The 13,121-nt window shown below is 41.0% G+C and overlaps 1 protein-coding gene across 13 annotated transcripts in view; it reads left to right on the forward strand.

The window, feature by feature from the left end:
* The window catches only part of LOC108893503 (RNA-binding protein Musashi homolog 2), a 220,229-nt gene that overhangs the window by 174,231 nt on the left and 32,877 nt on the right, over positions 1-13,121 (forward strand). For all 13 annotated transcript variants that reach the window (XM_051078482.1, XM_051078481.1, XM_051078478.1 and 10 more), the window contains one exon: positions 436-510. In XM_051078482.1, the coding sequence (XP_050934439.1) occupies positions 436-510 (75 nt within the window). The remainder of the gene's footprint in view (positions 1-435; positions 511-13,121) is intronic.

The raw sequence follows: 13,121 nt of genomic DNA on the forward strand, positions 1-13,121 counted from the left end.
GCCAGCTCTTTATTAGGCTCAAATCATAAAATTACTGTTGCAGTCAATTTCAAACAAGGCGAGCTAAGATTACACATAATACACCCCAGACTTTGTATACACAAAGTATTATTCCAATATGTGATATTTGTTTACTAACTAATTTAGTCTTATATTCATATTTCATTTGGATTATTGTAGTTTTATTTTTAAAGGTATTAAGTAACATTAGAATTTGCTTTACAAAACAGTATAGTAGTCTGCATCCCCAGGAGATTTAAAGCGAGTCTTTCAAGGTTTCTTTCCCTCTCAAAGTGGATATACAAGTAGCTATAGCCCAATGTTTGCCTCTGTGTGTTACTTATAATGATATCACATCTGATATCTGCATACAACATATACATTATTCCTCATTCTCCTCTCATCTCTTTTTAATCTTTTTCTTCTTTATCAAAGGTTACCCTAATATTGTGGCAACGTATGGCCGTGGATACACTGGATTCGCACCAAGCTACAGTTACCAGTTCCCTGGTGAGTTAAAGGCTTTCTTAAAATATCAGCATTGCAGCTGATTTCTGTTATGCACTCTCAAGCAGCACAATCAGACACACATGCCCAAACACCAACGCACACACGCATACACACTCATCAATATACACGTCAGTCATCAAATAATCTTCAGGGTTATAAGTGTGTTACGTGTCTGGATTTCTAAACTAGCTTTTGAAAGCTGACGTGTAGTGGAGTAAATTGCTTACTCCTTTTTATCCTATACTCGAACACTGCCATGACCAAATGTCTAAAATGGGGAAAAAAGTTCTTCGTCTTCCGTGGCCCAATGTATGCAAATTCATCTGTGGAGAAGCGGAAAAATAAGCAGCGCTTTGTGTAGGCAGATTTTTAAAATGTGGTTCTTATAATGGAAAATGAATGAAGTCATTTTCTGCATTAAAAGTGTTGACTCAAGAGTGCCGGGCGACTTTAATGGGAGTCCAAATGGGAGGCGTGCAGTCTGGAGGTGAGCAGCAGCTGTACCTGTCTGCTGCGAAGATGGCCCCCGGCTCTGAGGGTGCCTCACTTAGACGGGCATCCCGTCAATTTCATGCTTTATTTAGGGACTTTACGCATACTTTGTTTGCCGTGCCAGACATCATTCCTTCCACTGATAAGACGGAATGGGAAATATCGGACAGCGGCTCAGATCTCTGTAATATCTTTGTGAAATAGATTCAGGAATGGTAAGACAGGAGGTCCAGCTGTGACCACCTGCAGATCAGACATATGCTAGATTTATACTTGACCACAACATTATTTGACAGAAGAAAGGGAATAGCACCTACTCATCAATGTGGGCGAACATGAGAAGCATAGAAATGTGGGAATTAAGCGATTTTTGTCTGTTTTCTATTTTGGGGCAAAATTACCATTTATTCAGATAACTGATGTGAATCAGAAGACAGCAATGTAAAGAACTGTTTTGTGTGCCAAGAAGAAATTAATTAGCCAAAATTAGTATTTATCAATCCTTCATGTTCTGTAAAAGCATCCTAAAACATTTACAAACCTGGATCTTCGAAAAGAGCGAGAAGCGATTAAAGGGAAAGGAGTGATCAGTATTTTCTCTGTCTGAGTAACTCTAGTTAAACATGGATTTTTAAAATGTTTACTATTTACAACAAATTAAGGGATATCACCTTCCCCGAGGCAGATTGTATAATCCTGTCCATGTTAAACTCAATTTAAAGAGTTTGATAAAGCTGTATGATTAAAACAGCCTCCTCTGGGCTCGCTCAACTCTTGACAGGGTAATTGGAATTTTTAATGTATGAATCAAACTCCTTGTCCAAATTAAATAACCTCAGGCCAAATATTGACTAGTGTCCTTCCTTAATAAGATGTGGAAGGCATCCTCAATTTAAGATCAAAGGCTTTTTTTTCTCACTGTACACAACCTCGATGAAACACTCCTATAAATAAATGGAGCTGGGACTAGGCCGGCTGGATCTGAGAGGTGTAAATTGTGGGCAGCGTTTCAAGGCTTTTTTATTCCCAGTAAACCTCAGGGGTCCACTGTTAACAGAAAAAAAGCGGTTAGGCAATTGCTCAATTGTCAAGATAAAACAGTGATAAAGCATTGATCAGTGATGAAACACTGAATTAAGTACAAAAACACAATAAGGCGTACACAGGAAAAGAGAAACCAAAGCTGACATCCCCGCTGTTGAAACAGAGTTCAAGTGTAGAAAACAGAATCTAAAAGAGATGTGAAATATACAGAACCTGAGTTGAGGGGGAGAAAGAAAAAAAAAGGCTTTCAGTGCAGCCAGTTAGACTCAAAGCCGACACCAGCTCAACAGCTGTTAAACACAATCTGACAACTTAGCACTGTGGTCCATGTGGCACTTCCAATTAATCTCAACATTGATCACAAAGTGCGTTTGATATCGATCACTTACAGTATTTTTTCGCGTGTCTGTATTTATGTGCTGTGGGTTGCTTACAGAATTATTATTCCATCATAGCATGTGCATCATTACTTTTTAATGCAAAGATATTACTGATGTAAATCAGATCATCCTCTATTTGTCCATGCAAGCTAGCATGTATCAGAGCGTAGCCCCATAGAGCAAACTCAGACATTTATTCAGTTGTATCTATTTGTGTTGAAACTGGTAATTACTATAAAATCATTATGGCAGTGAGCACAACAACAACTACTCAGAAAATGCTGAGTCATGTAAAACTACACTAAATACTGTCAACACATGTTTCTCTGGCACAGACAGGTGTAGTTATATATATATATTTATATATATATCAAGTCTGTCTGCTGTATTGTTTGTGCCTAGGGTTAGGGCTAATCCATGAGAGCCACATGAGACATCTGAGAGCAGTAATATAGTTGTTGGTTTCATAATGTGCCAATAAAGAGGGGACTGCAAGTCTAAACAATGCATATTTTGCAACATAAAATATGTTAACAAAGGCTTGGCAAATATGCAAGTTCAATACCATAAGGCCCTGATAGATTTCTTACAATTTCTTTTAAAATATGAAATCATTACATCTACAAATTTCTGCTGCACTTCCAGGACAGAAATTCAGTTCTTCACAAGTGCATAGAATCTATCTTTGCACATATTTTAAATAGCCATTTTAATGTAATTTTATGTTTGTCCCTTGTTTCACCTTTTCAGAATGCATTGAAAGACGATTGTGGAAGAGAAGTGTTTGATAAAGATGACTTCTCAGATTTGTTTTTTTATTTAATTTTTTTGCTGTTTTTAAATTTCAAGCTGTGTTTAATGTGCTGTAATCACTCGCTGTTTACCTCGTCGTAGCATCGTTTCAGCGTTCTGCTTAAACTAAAGTTGGAATAGAATTTCAGAGATGATGCTGCATACTGCTTGTGTAGTGACAATCAAGAAGACAGCTTTTTTTTTTTTTGCCATCACCTCAGATTTACAAGTGGTAAGGAGGCGTAACAAATGATTAGCGACATCCCAAAAACAACAAGTCTTTCTGTTTATTTCTATTCATCAGAGCTTTTCTCTGTGATAATGGCTACAACTACTTGATTATTTACTATGTCTAAGTGTGATATTTTCCTCAGCTTACACTGATTTGTTTGTTAGTGGGGTTAGACTCTTCCGAGAGACTTGTAATACAGTGATACGCTGTGACATATGGCAATCATCCCTGTCTGGTCCCACTGTGACAAACAAATATCAGAACATTTTCTCAGATGCTAATGCACATACAGGACACTGATGGCAAGCAGTGGTATTGTCAGTGTCAAATAAAAGCTAATGTATGCATGCAAATATGACATGTGACATATGACATGTAATATGTGAGTGTTGTTATGCTGTTGTTTCCTGTGTGGACGAGGAGCCCTGGACTTGTGCTGATGTTGTTACTGCCTTTACCTTCATATAACACCAGCCGCTCAGACTCGTGTTATTGTGCTGCTGCCACCACGTGATTTCAAAAGAAAATAATGCTAATATTTCTGACACTGTTGTTCTTGAGTTGTAGCTGAAACTCCATATTTATTTTCAGCCCCTGAACTAACCTCACTTTGAATTGAACAGCAGCTTTGCTTTTACCACTTGCACACACCCAGGGTGTTTCCAGGGAAAATATCACAAGATGTGATGCCTGGGGCTCTGATAAGCCCTATCTGTGAGAGCAGGAACAATTTGAACTGAGGTTAACTAACTAAGAGAAGAGAAGACAGTAGTTAACAACAAGTTAAACCCATTCTAAACTAGCATGTTACTTAAAGGGTCAGTTTACACACATTGCAGTCATCAAATAAAATAATTTATGGTTGTCTCTTTACCAGCTGATATAAGCTAAATGCCTTGGTTGTCAACACAAGTAAGGATGCAGGCCTTACCTGACACACAGGCGAACTCGGTCTAGCGTCCCACCATTACTCCATCCCCTCCTGGCAGTGTACTGAACTGTGTGGTGGGATCAGCCCGTTCAGGTCCTCTCCAGTTCTCCTTTCATGCTATAATAACCATGCACTGAGTTCAGTTGGTTTCATTTCCTTTAGGTTAACAAATAGACCCAGACAGAAACTAAACCAAAATACTTTGGGGATGCAATGCAAATGCAATCCATCATGGTCTCAACAAAAGACTTGCACTCTCCACAGCAAGCCACTTTCCTCTCTTCTTCCTCCACTCTCACATGGCATTTGCCCTCAGGCTGGCTCATTTTAGGTAACACCTGCACCTTTGGAGAATGACAACCAATCAAAATGATTAATAACTACCTTGTGACCAGGACACAATCAAAACCATTTTCAAAATTACACCTCCTGGTATTTAGCCATGCTGATAATTTTGGTTTTATTTGCCACAGTTTTGTGATATCGAACTCTGACATTTGTGCTGTCACGCCATACGCTTAAAGTGAACTGAAAAACTAAGCACTGAAAAGCTACAGTTTACAAATGAAATAGCAGCAGTTTTAATCAGGGAATTCTGACATTTACCTCCTGCATATTTGGGTGGAGGAATTTCTGAGAATAGACACCACTAGAGTTAAGTAAGAAAATGTGTTTATTTGCAGTTTTGCAGTTTAACCTTTAACTGCTTCTGCGCTGTCACTATCATCAACTGGATGCGGTAATAAATATGCTGTTATAGTGAGAGGACAACATTGACAGGTATCCTGTCAGATAGCTTTAGAGTGATGTCAGGATGGTACATATCTGTGAATGTAGGTATCAGTATCACTTAGGCTGAGCTAAGGTTAGGCAGTTGACATGTCAGTCATGTAGCTTCAGTTTATTTTCAGGTATTGAATCCACAGACAACTGGCTATGTGCATACAGCTGTCGAATTGATTTAATAGTACATTTCAATAAGGACTTGTTTATATGACACTAAATTGATTTAAACTGACAAAGTTTCAACCTCCTGTCAAATATATAATCATGCATTCGTACTCTGTTTCTCTAATAATGATCTTTATGTGGTGCAAGGGGCAAGAATCAAAGTGTGAAAATGTAGCACACATCAGCATTACAGAACTTAAATTATCAGACTTCAGAGCCAACATTTATCAGGCTACAAAGAGCAAACTAAAATTGAAATGATCTTTGAATTCAAATGAGCTACAAAACGACCTCACTTTGAGTCTATCAGACATTAAAGAGCACACTATTCCCTGGGTACTGCAGTTAAAAACAGTTGGACAGCTCAGATATTCAGATAGCTTCAGAAGAGGAAAATTCGAAAGTTTGGTTGAAATTAAGATTCTTATGTTGAGTTGGTAGGAGGGAGGAATTTATCCGCTCTGTTTTTAGCTGACTCACATTGGCCTCTCTGCATCTGGTAAATTTCTTTAATTACCCACAATATTTGCCACCTAGAGAGAAGCTACAGTCACCTTACTCTTCCATACTTCTGTATGTTTATTTTTTCAATCCATCTGAGTTAGAAAATACATCATTACACAAAAGAGATCAAACCTACAAGATAATGTCATTTTTCTTTTAATTTCTAAAAGTAGATATCTAATTGATTAGATAGGATGCTGTTTTTTTCTTACTTAAAAGCAGCTGTGAGTACAGCAAGAAACCGAGGAAGCTGACGAGGCATAAGGAACATTACTGTACATTATTCTCGTTTTTATGCAGCAGCCTAATTAGCATTAGCTAGCTGATAAATGTGCTATTGTATTATTCAACTTATAGTGCCCAGGGGAACATCCCAAGATGTGCCACATTCAAAGCATGAGGTGTCTAGTCTGGAGGACCTAACATGATTAAGGCACTGAAAGCCACATTCAAAGAAGTATCCTACTTGATCACAGCTTTACAATACACTCAACTGTTGTCTTATTCGTCTCAGCTTACCGTAGGCTACGACTGTACACAGTGAAAGATCTGTTTGTTTACTGTGCATATTAAAATGCAAATGGTGAGGGAGAAAAGAGTTTTTAGCAATAAGTGCAAGTTTATGCACTGTAGTTTATGTCCAGTGTAGTTTCTGCTAATGGTCGTGGCAAATGTAGAAGAGGAAATATGAGGAGGTTTAAGAATGGCAGTATAGTCTATTGTATGCATGATGTATGCATGAACAAGAAGCTTGTCCGTATGAGGAAAATGTAATTAAAAAAAGAAAATGGTGTATGCATGTGTGCGTAATGAATGTGAATAAACTGGAGAAGTGAACATCAAAGGCAGGATACACCCCTCATACATTCATATTGTACTTTCTATTGTTAACCAGTCTTGTATCAGTTCCTTTCATTATGTGCACATGAATGCACAGTTGAACGCACACACACACAACACACACACACATACACACAGAGAAGACACCACCTTCATACAAAGGCTGAGATTCAGGAGCAGCATATGAAGGGCCTTTGGAGAGCTTCTCTCCACTCTCCCGTATTCTTGTGCGACTTGCTGCCTCCACAGCCGTGCCCTCAGAGCCTCCCCTGGCATAAATGACCATTATGGCTCCATTAGGGCTGCTACTAGGAGGTCATTATGCTACACTGAAAAAAACAGGGATGAAGATGTTAGTGGGGTCCCATCAGGGGAGAGACACAGACCGAGTGAGAGAAAGACATAACACTCAGTCATCCAGCTACTCCAGATGTCATGACAGACAAACAGCAAGTCAGGACCAGTGAGTCAGCCTCTTAAGTAGAAAAAGAACGGAGGAAAAGGATGATTAAGGAGGGGAAAGGGCAGCAGTAAGTGCAGCAAGGACGCAGTGAGGACAGAGGGGTGGGTAATTTTAGGTTACCAGTTATCTTAACACTGAAGAAATAAACTGTCCAGGCTGTGTCTAAATACAGCAGTTTGTGCCTGTCCCTCACAGCAGACTATAATAACTAGCTTTTGTGTTTGTGTGTGTGTTTTGATTGGTTGATTGGATCGGTTTTTCCATCTGCTTCTCTTGTCTTGTTGCTGTATCCTTTCCTTGTCGCATGCCTCATCTGTGTCAGATCTTTTCCCCCGGCAGATATGTCGTGTGGGATAGTACTGTGGTAGCCTCGGTCCATCTGTATCTCCATCTCCACCAACCAACCGTGCCTGAAACACAACAGCACACTCCATCATACCTAAGTGACAGAAAATGACATTTCAAAAGCCTTAAATCAGCACGAGTAGATTTCTCTTTTTTTGCTGCTGAATATGAGAATCTGCAGGGTGGCTTGGTTGGCCACGAGACTTTCCCATTCTCAGAAGATAATGAGTTTTGCCTGCCATACTTGCCCACATAGTACACCTGGCTGAAAATGCACACTGCATCTTTATGTATGATTCAAAGGCATATGCAAGGAAATCAGTGTCATGGTCAAGTTTGGCTCATCAGTTCTTGAAGATGTAAATAAAAGTCAGAAACACAGTCTGTGTCAGACCAAATCTACCAAAAGAAACACTGTTGTTGCTTTATACAACTGTAAATAACAGTGAAAATGAAGCTGCTGACCTTTTGACCCCCCTTTTTTCCTGTAGGTGAAGTGTGCAAAGGTATAAGGAGCAGCTGTTCTCTCAGCAGGTGGCATATAGGGAATAAGAGCTGCTGACCTGTGCAATGGGTGTGATAGTTACTGCTCCTGAGGCCTGCATGACCCTAGAAACTGGGGCAGAGCCAACCAAGCATATGATAAACGCACAAGAGGTTACACGACCTGAGACGTCATTTAGCCTCTCAGGGTTTAGCAACTGTTGGAAGATGGAAATGTGTTGACATGGACTATATTTAGAGCTTTGGACAAAGGTAGATTCTGGAAGGTTGGTGGCATAAGAGAGTGAGGATATGGTGGCTGTGTGTTGGTGTAGCTGTATCTTGTGTATACAGTAGATCAATGAGGTCCTGGTCAAAAATTGGTCATTATGGAGTCTCTGTGGTCTGGGGTTTAGTCTCATCCAAAACCAGACTTAGAATTTGTTTTGCAGTGTTACACCACAGGATATTTTTGATAGAGAAAGTCGAGTCAAGAGTACCTGTGCTAGGCAATATCTTGATCCAAACAATTACAGACAAAAGTTATGAGAAACAACAAGATGACAAAACTATTTCAAGATGGTGTCAATGCAACTCATCATTTCCAGTAGTTTCATAGTAAAAGCCCTCAGGCATAGGAGATGTAGGAATCAAAGTCAAATTAAAAATGTATTTGCATCCAGCTAGAGAACCTTTGAACCTTTGCTCCATTCATTTAAACATAGTTGACTGCAGATGTATGCTGTCGCCTCATGTAGATTCAAAGAAGATGCCATTGTATCGACGTTGACTCCAGTACAAGTTAAAAGTGAGGAAGATGCCTTTTCAAACTTTCTGTCCAATGAAAGTCTCTTCTTGCCGGCTATGGGTCATTATCTCCTGTGTGGGTGATGATGTAGTTTGGGACACCATGCACAGTCATTATCAGCAGGACTAAAGCTCTGTGAAGAATTCAAATATTTTATATTTCCCATGTCAGTGCACTTCTTGGCCACAGCACTGGAGCAGGTGGAAAAAATCACTGGCCTGAGGCTGATGAGGAGCTTTCCTGTGTCATGGGTGCATGCAACATTGTCCTCCATGAGACAGATCCCACTGCTTGTGTTTTTTACTGCACTCATGAGACAAGGCAGTGGATGCACACACAGCAGCGCTGTTGCTAGAACAGGTTTCAATTGAACTAGAGTTACACAGCAGATTGTTCCTTAGATCCTGTGACCATCTCCCTATAAGCTGGGTGAGCTGTGACCCCAGCAAGTGGTCCCACAGGCCAGAGTGAGTGCTACAGGGCTGGAAGCAGATGGCCCTCCTGATGCCACACTGACTCACAGATTGGCTTTAATTGCCAAGGCTGATCATTTGCCCAATGAGTCTGCGGAGGCCGGGGCACTCCATGAGTCGCAGGCCTTAAAATAGGGCCTGACGAGGAGCGTTGTGATCTCATACGCTTGAACGACCATGCACAGTGCATCGTTCTCCTCACACACTTGGACACTTGCGCACACACACACACACACACACAGGCATAAAACTGACTAAATCAAAGACTCTTCAAGGCTGCCTATGAAGGCAAAAGAGGTGGAGGGACTTTACCGAGGGCCTCTCTCTGCTTTCCTGTCTGCCTCTCTGACTCACTGTCTCCACAGCAATGCTGACTGCTAACACACACACACATACACACATGCACACACACACTATCACACATGCAGATTCTCTGACCTCCTCGGGCCATGACTCCGTTCCCAGTGACAGCAGTGAGTATGCTGCTCTGACGTCAGTGGACAGCACTGTATGTCACACCCTGTCTACTTCTGTATGTGCAGTCATAGAGCTAAACTGTTCCCAGATCAGCTTTGTTCTCCATTAAGCACCTTCAAATCTGTTTTATGTACATGGGCTTTGCTGTCAATGTTAGACAGTATACTACCACTGTGCAGTATGTTTTTTAATGGAATAGAAGCATCAGATGTATTCAACAGGTGTAGCAGCGCTCTAGTTTATAGCCCCCCATCACTTCACCAGACTAGTGGTTTTCTTTTTCTTTCTTTCTTTTTTTTTCTTTTCTATTTCTGTTTGGTGGTATTGTTTTACTTTTCTGTGTAGATGCAGTGTGCACTGGTCTGCCTGCGTGCTCAAAAGCTCACAAGTCAGGTCACGTGCACATGCACGTGTGCCTCCTCAGATGCGTGAGCACCTGTCTCTGCAAAACCAGCCACTGCACTCTGACACAGGCAACGCTGAAAGGCTGGCGATTTCCTGAAAGTGGAAGAGAAGGCTCACCTCATTTGCCCAGGTCTTAACTCACCCTAGGACAGCAGACACATCCTCATACACTGAAGCAGGCAAACAGTCTGCCATGGGGACCCACAGTCTAGGTTCCTGTGGTGGGGAAGATGAGCTGCTGTAAGAGGCGGAGTGGCAACGCTAAAGCTCATTATGTCTCGACTGTTGAGCTGCTGGTCTAGAAATGAAACTTGAGCTGCCCTGCTTCGTACATGTCTGCCACCTTTGGACACTGCTGGAGACCAGCAGGAGAACAGCAGAGGAGCACAGACATGGAAGTAGGCAGAGGAGTTCAATATGTGTGTCTGCGAGACCATGCTCTGTGTCTGCTGCCTGTTGTTTTGATGCCACCCACTGTTTGAGAGCTCCAGGCTCAGAGAGCTGGGTACTTGCTACGTCTCTCTACCCAGCTGCCCCCTCCTTTTCCTTTATCCATCCCTCCCGCCCTCCTGCTGACTGTGCTAATAGCTCTCCAGTTGCTCCTATCCCCTCTTTCCCTAGTGCATGGGTACATGCGAACATATATAAACATGTATGCATATGTTCATAATCATAGCACACAGCTTTCTGCATACCTTCACTCTATGTGGAAACATTGTTTACAGCTCCAGTAATCAAGTGGAAGCCAGTGTTGCAGTGCTATTTTTGGGTCATGCCACATTTTACCCTACTTGCCCCTGGTATCTAGAGCAGTGCTAGATTGTGTAACTGCAGTGCATGAAGCTGGCTGTAAGTGCTTGGCTTTAAAATCATGTTCATGAAATAGTGTCTACAAATCTGCTTCTTCTTGTAATTATTATTATTGCTAACATTAATAGATCTTATTTTATTTTAACTCTAAATTAATCATCTGCAAAAGCTAGTTCGACTCGGTGCTAGACATAAATCCTCAAACACATATTTAACTTGAATGGCGAAATGACACTTAATGCACTCACTTTCATTTGAGAAAACCTGAAATTACCCCCCTTCATCATTCATCTGTCCCCTCCACTACCACCCTCAGAACTGGGAGATGGGCATTAAAATGCATAAAAAATTAAGGCTGTTTACTTGGACACTAATGAGAGGAGGCTTAAGTAGTCTACTTTAATTAGTATGATTGGCTCCATGGGGACCACACAGGCAGGGCCATAACAACTGATTCACTCGGAGCTCACAGGACCTTTTCATACTCTCTGAGTGTTAGGACTGATGTCAGAAGAGATTGGACTGCAGAGACATGTTGCCTTTACTGATCCCAGGTTGGAAAGGAGCACTGCAGTTAAATGCACTGAAGCAGACCATTACATAAGCACCACTGCAAGGTCAGACATCTGTGTCCTCCCCTGCCTGTGTCTCTATTTAAGTCACCATCATAAACTGCCTTGGTATTAAGGTTGTGAACCAAGACACTGTCCCATTCACAAACCAGCGTCATTGATTCCACAACCAAATTGACTCAAATGTTTGTTTGTTTTTTTTTCCTTATCTACTCTGCCAGATTTCCCTTCTTTTTATGAAATGCATCTTTTTCCACATTTTATTGTTTTGCTCTCCTATCTTTAGCTACTGCATGTGTGTGAATGACTGGGACTGACATTGAGGCTTGGGTGGAAGCAGAATGCGTTTAGATCAGTTCTGTAGCATAGGAGCGGTTTCCCTTTCACTGAAGTGCATGGGAGGGAGCACAAAGACGAGGTCAAAAGTGTGGCTACACTTCAATAAAGAGTCTAGTTTGTCCTCTTTGATGCTATGCTGCCATGCACTTCAGCTACAAAGAAACAGCTCTCTTGTCACTGAGAACTGAAGTAAAAGACACTGAGCTTTTCCTGAGCTCAATACACCTCACATCACAACATCACAGTCACTCAAACATCTCTGTGATGTGTGTGCAGCACTGAGGCTGGAGTTATTTCAAGGTTGAGGGTATTGTGAGTAACCTTATAATACAATGTGTGAGGTATTTATATAAATTCTAATTTATGATTGATTCATTCAGGGCTAAAGTCTTCTAGTATATATCATTTAATATAGAAACTTGTGAGGCATTTCGCAATTCATTATGCCTGATTTGACAGATTATGTAGCGAGTATGGAGGCTGCTCTTCAGCTGAAGGGCCCTGGGTCGAGCCCCCTCACCAGCAAAATTCCACCCTGCTGAAGTATCCTTGAGCAAATCACTTAGTCCCCATGAGCTCCAGCGAGGCTTCTCTGTACCTCAACCTTACGTCACCTCTGACCTTCTTGTAGATTTCTCCCCAAGAATCACATAATATATTTATCTGCAGTATATGTATGCACTGTAATTTATACATTTCTATCTAACCTCTCCAAGTTGTAATGGTTACAGTGGATAAGATGATGTGACTTGGTGTGTCAAACTAGTTTCAGCACGTGATTATGTCTTTAAAGGGGCAGAGCATTTCTGGTGGATTTTTTTTTTTTTTTTTTTTTTTTTTTTGTTCTCCGTGCTTCTGAAAGGTTCCGCAGTTGAAATTTTGCCAAATGATTCGCGTCCTCCTTCCTCATCATTTTGTTCAAAGCTGTAAGATACAGGTGCAATTACTACTATAAAGCCTGGCTTTTCTGAGCTCTGGGTTCACTCCACTTCTGTAATTGACTTTTTCTCTCCCCAATCTGAAACCACAAAGTCTTAATGACAAAGGATGAGTGTGCCAAATGGTTTCATTATATATACATAGAAACCTTTACCTTTGGCAAGAGGTTAAGGTAAAGGGACACACACAGAAACAAACAAACACACTAGATCCATACATATACAGTTAACACATTGAAGGTGTGTATGATCATATCAGTGAGCAACAGAGAATTCATTATTCTTGTTATAGTGTGTGTAGGCTAGGGGTCTTGGTGTTGAGGAGCCAATAT

The sequence above is a fragment of the Lates calcarifer genome, linkage group LG20, assembly GCF_001640805.2.
Source record: "Lates calcarifer isolate ASB-BC8 linkage group LG20, TLL_Latcal_v3, whole genome shotgun sequence".
NCBI classification, from domain to species: Eukaryota; Metazoa; Chordata; class Actinopteri; family Centropomidae; genus Lates; species Lates calcarifer.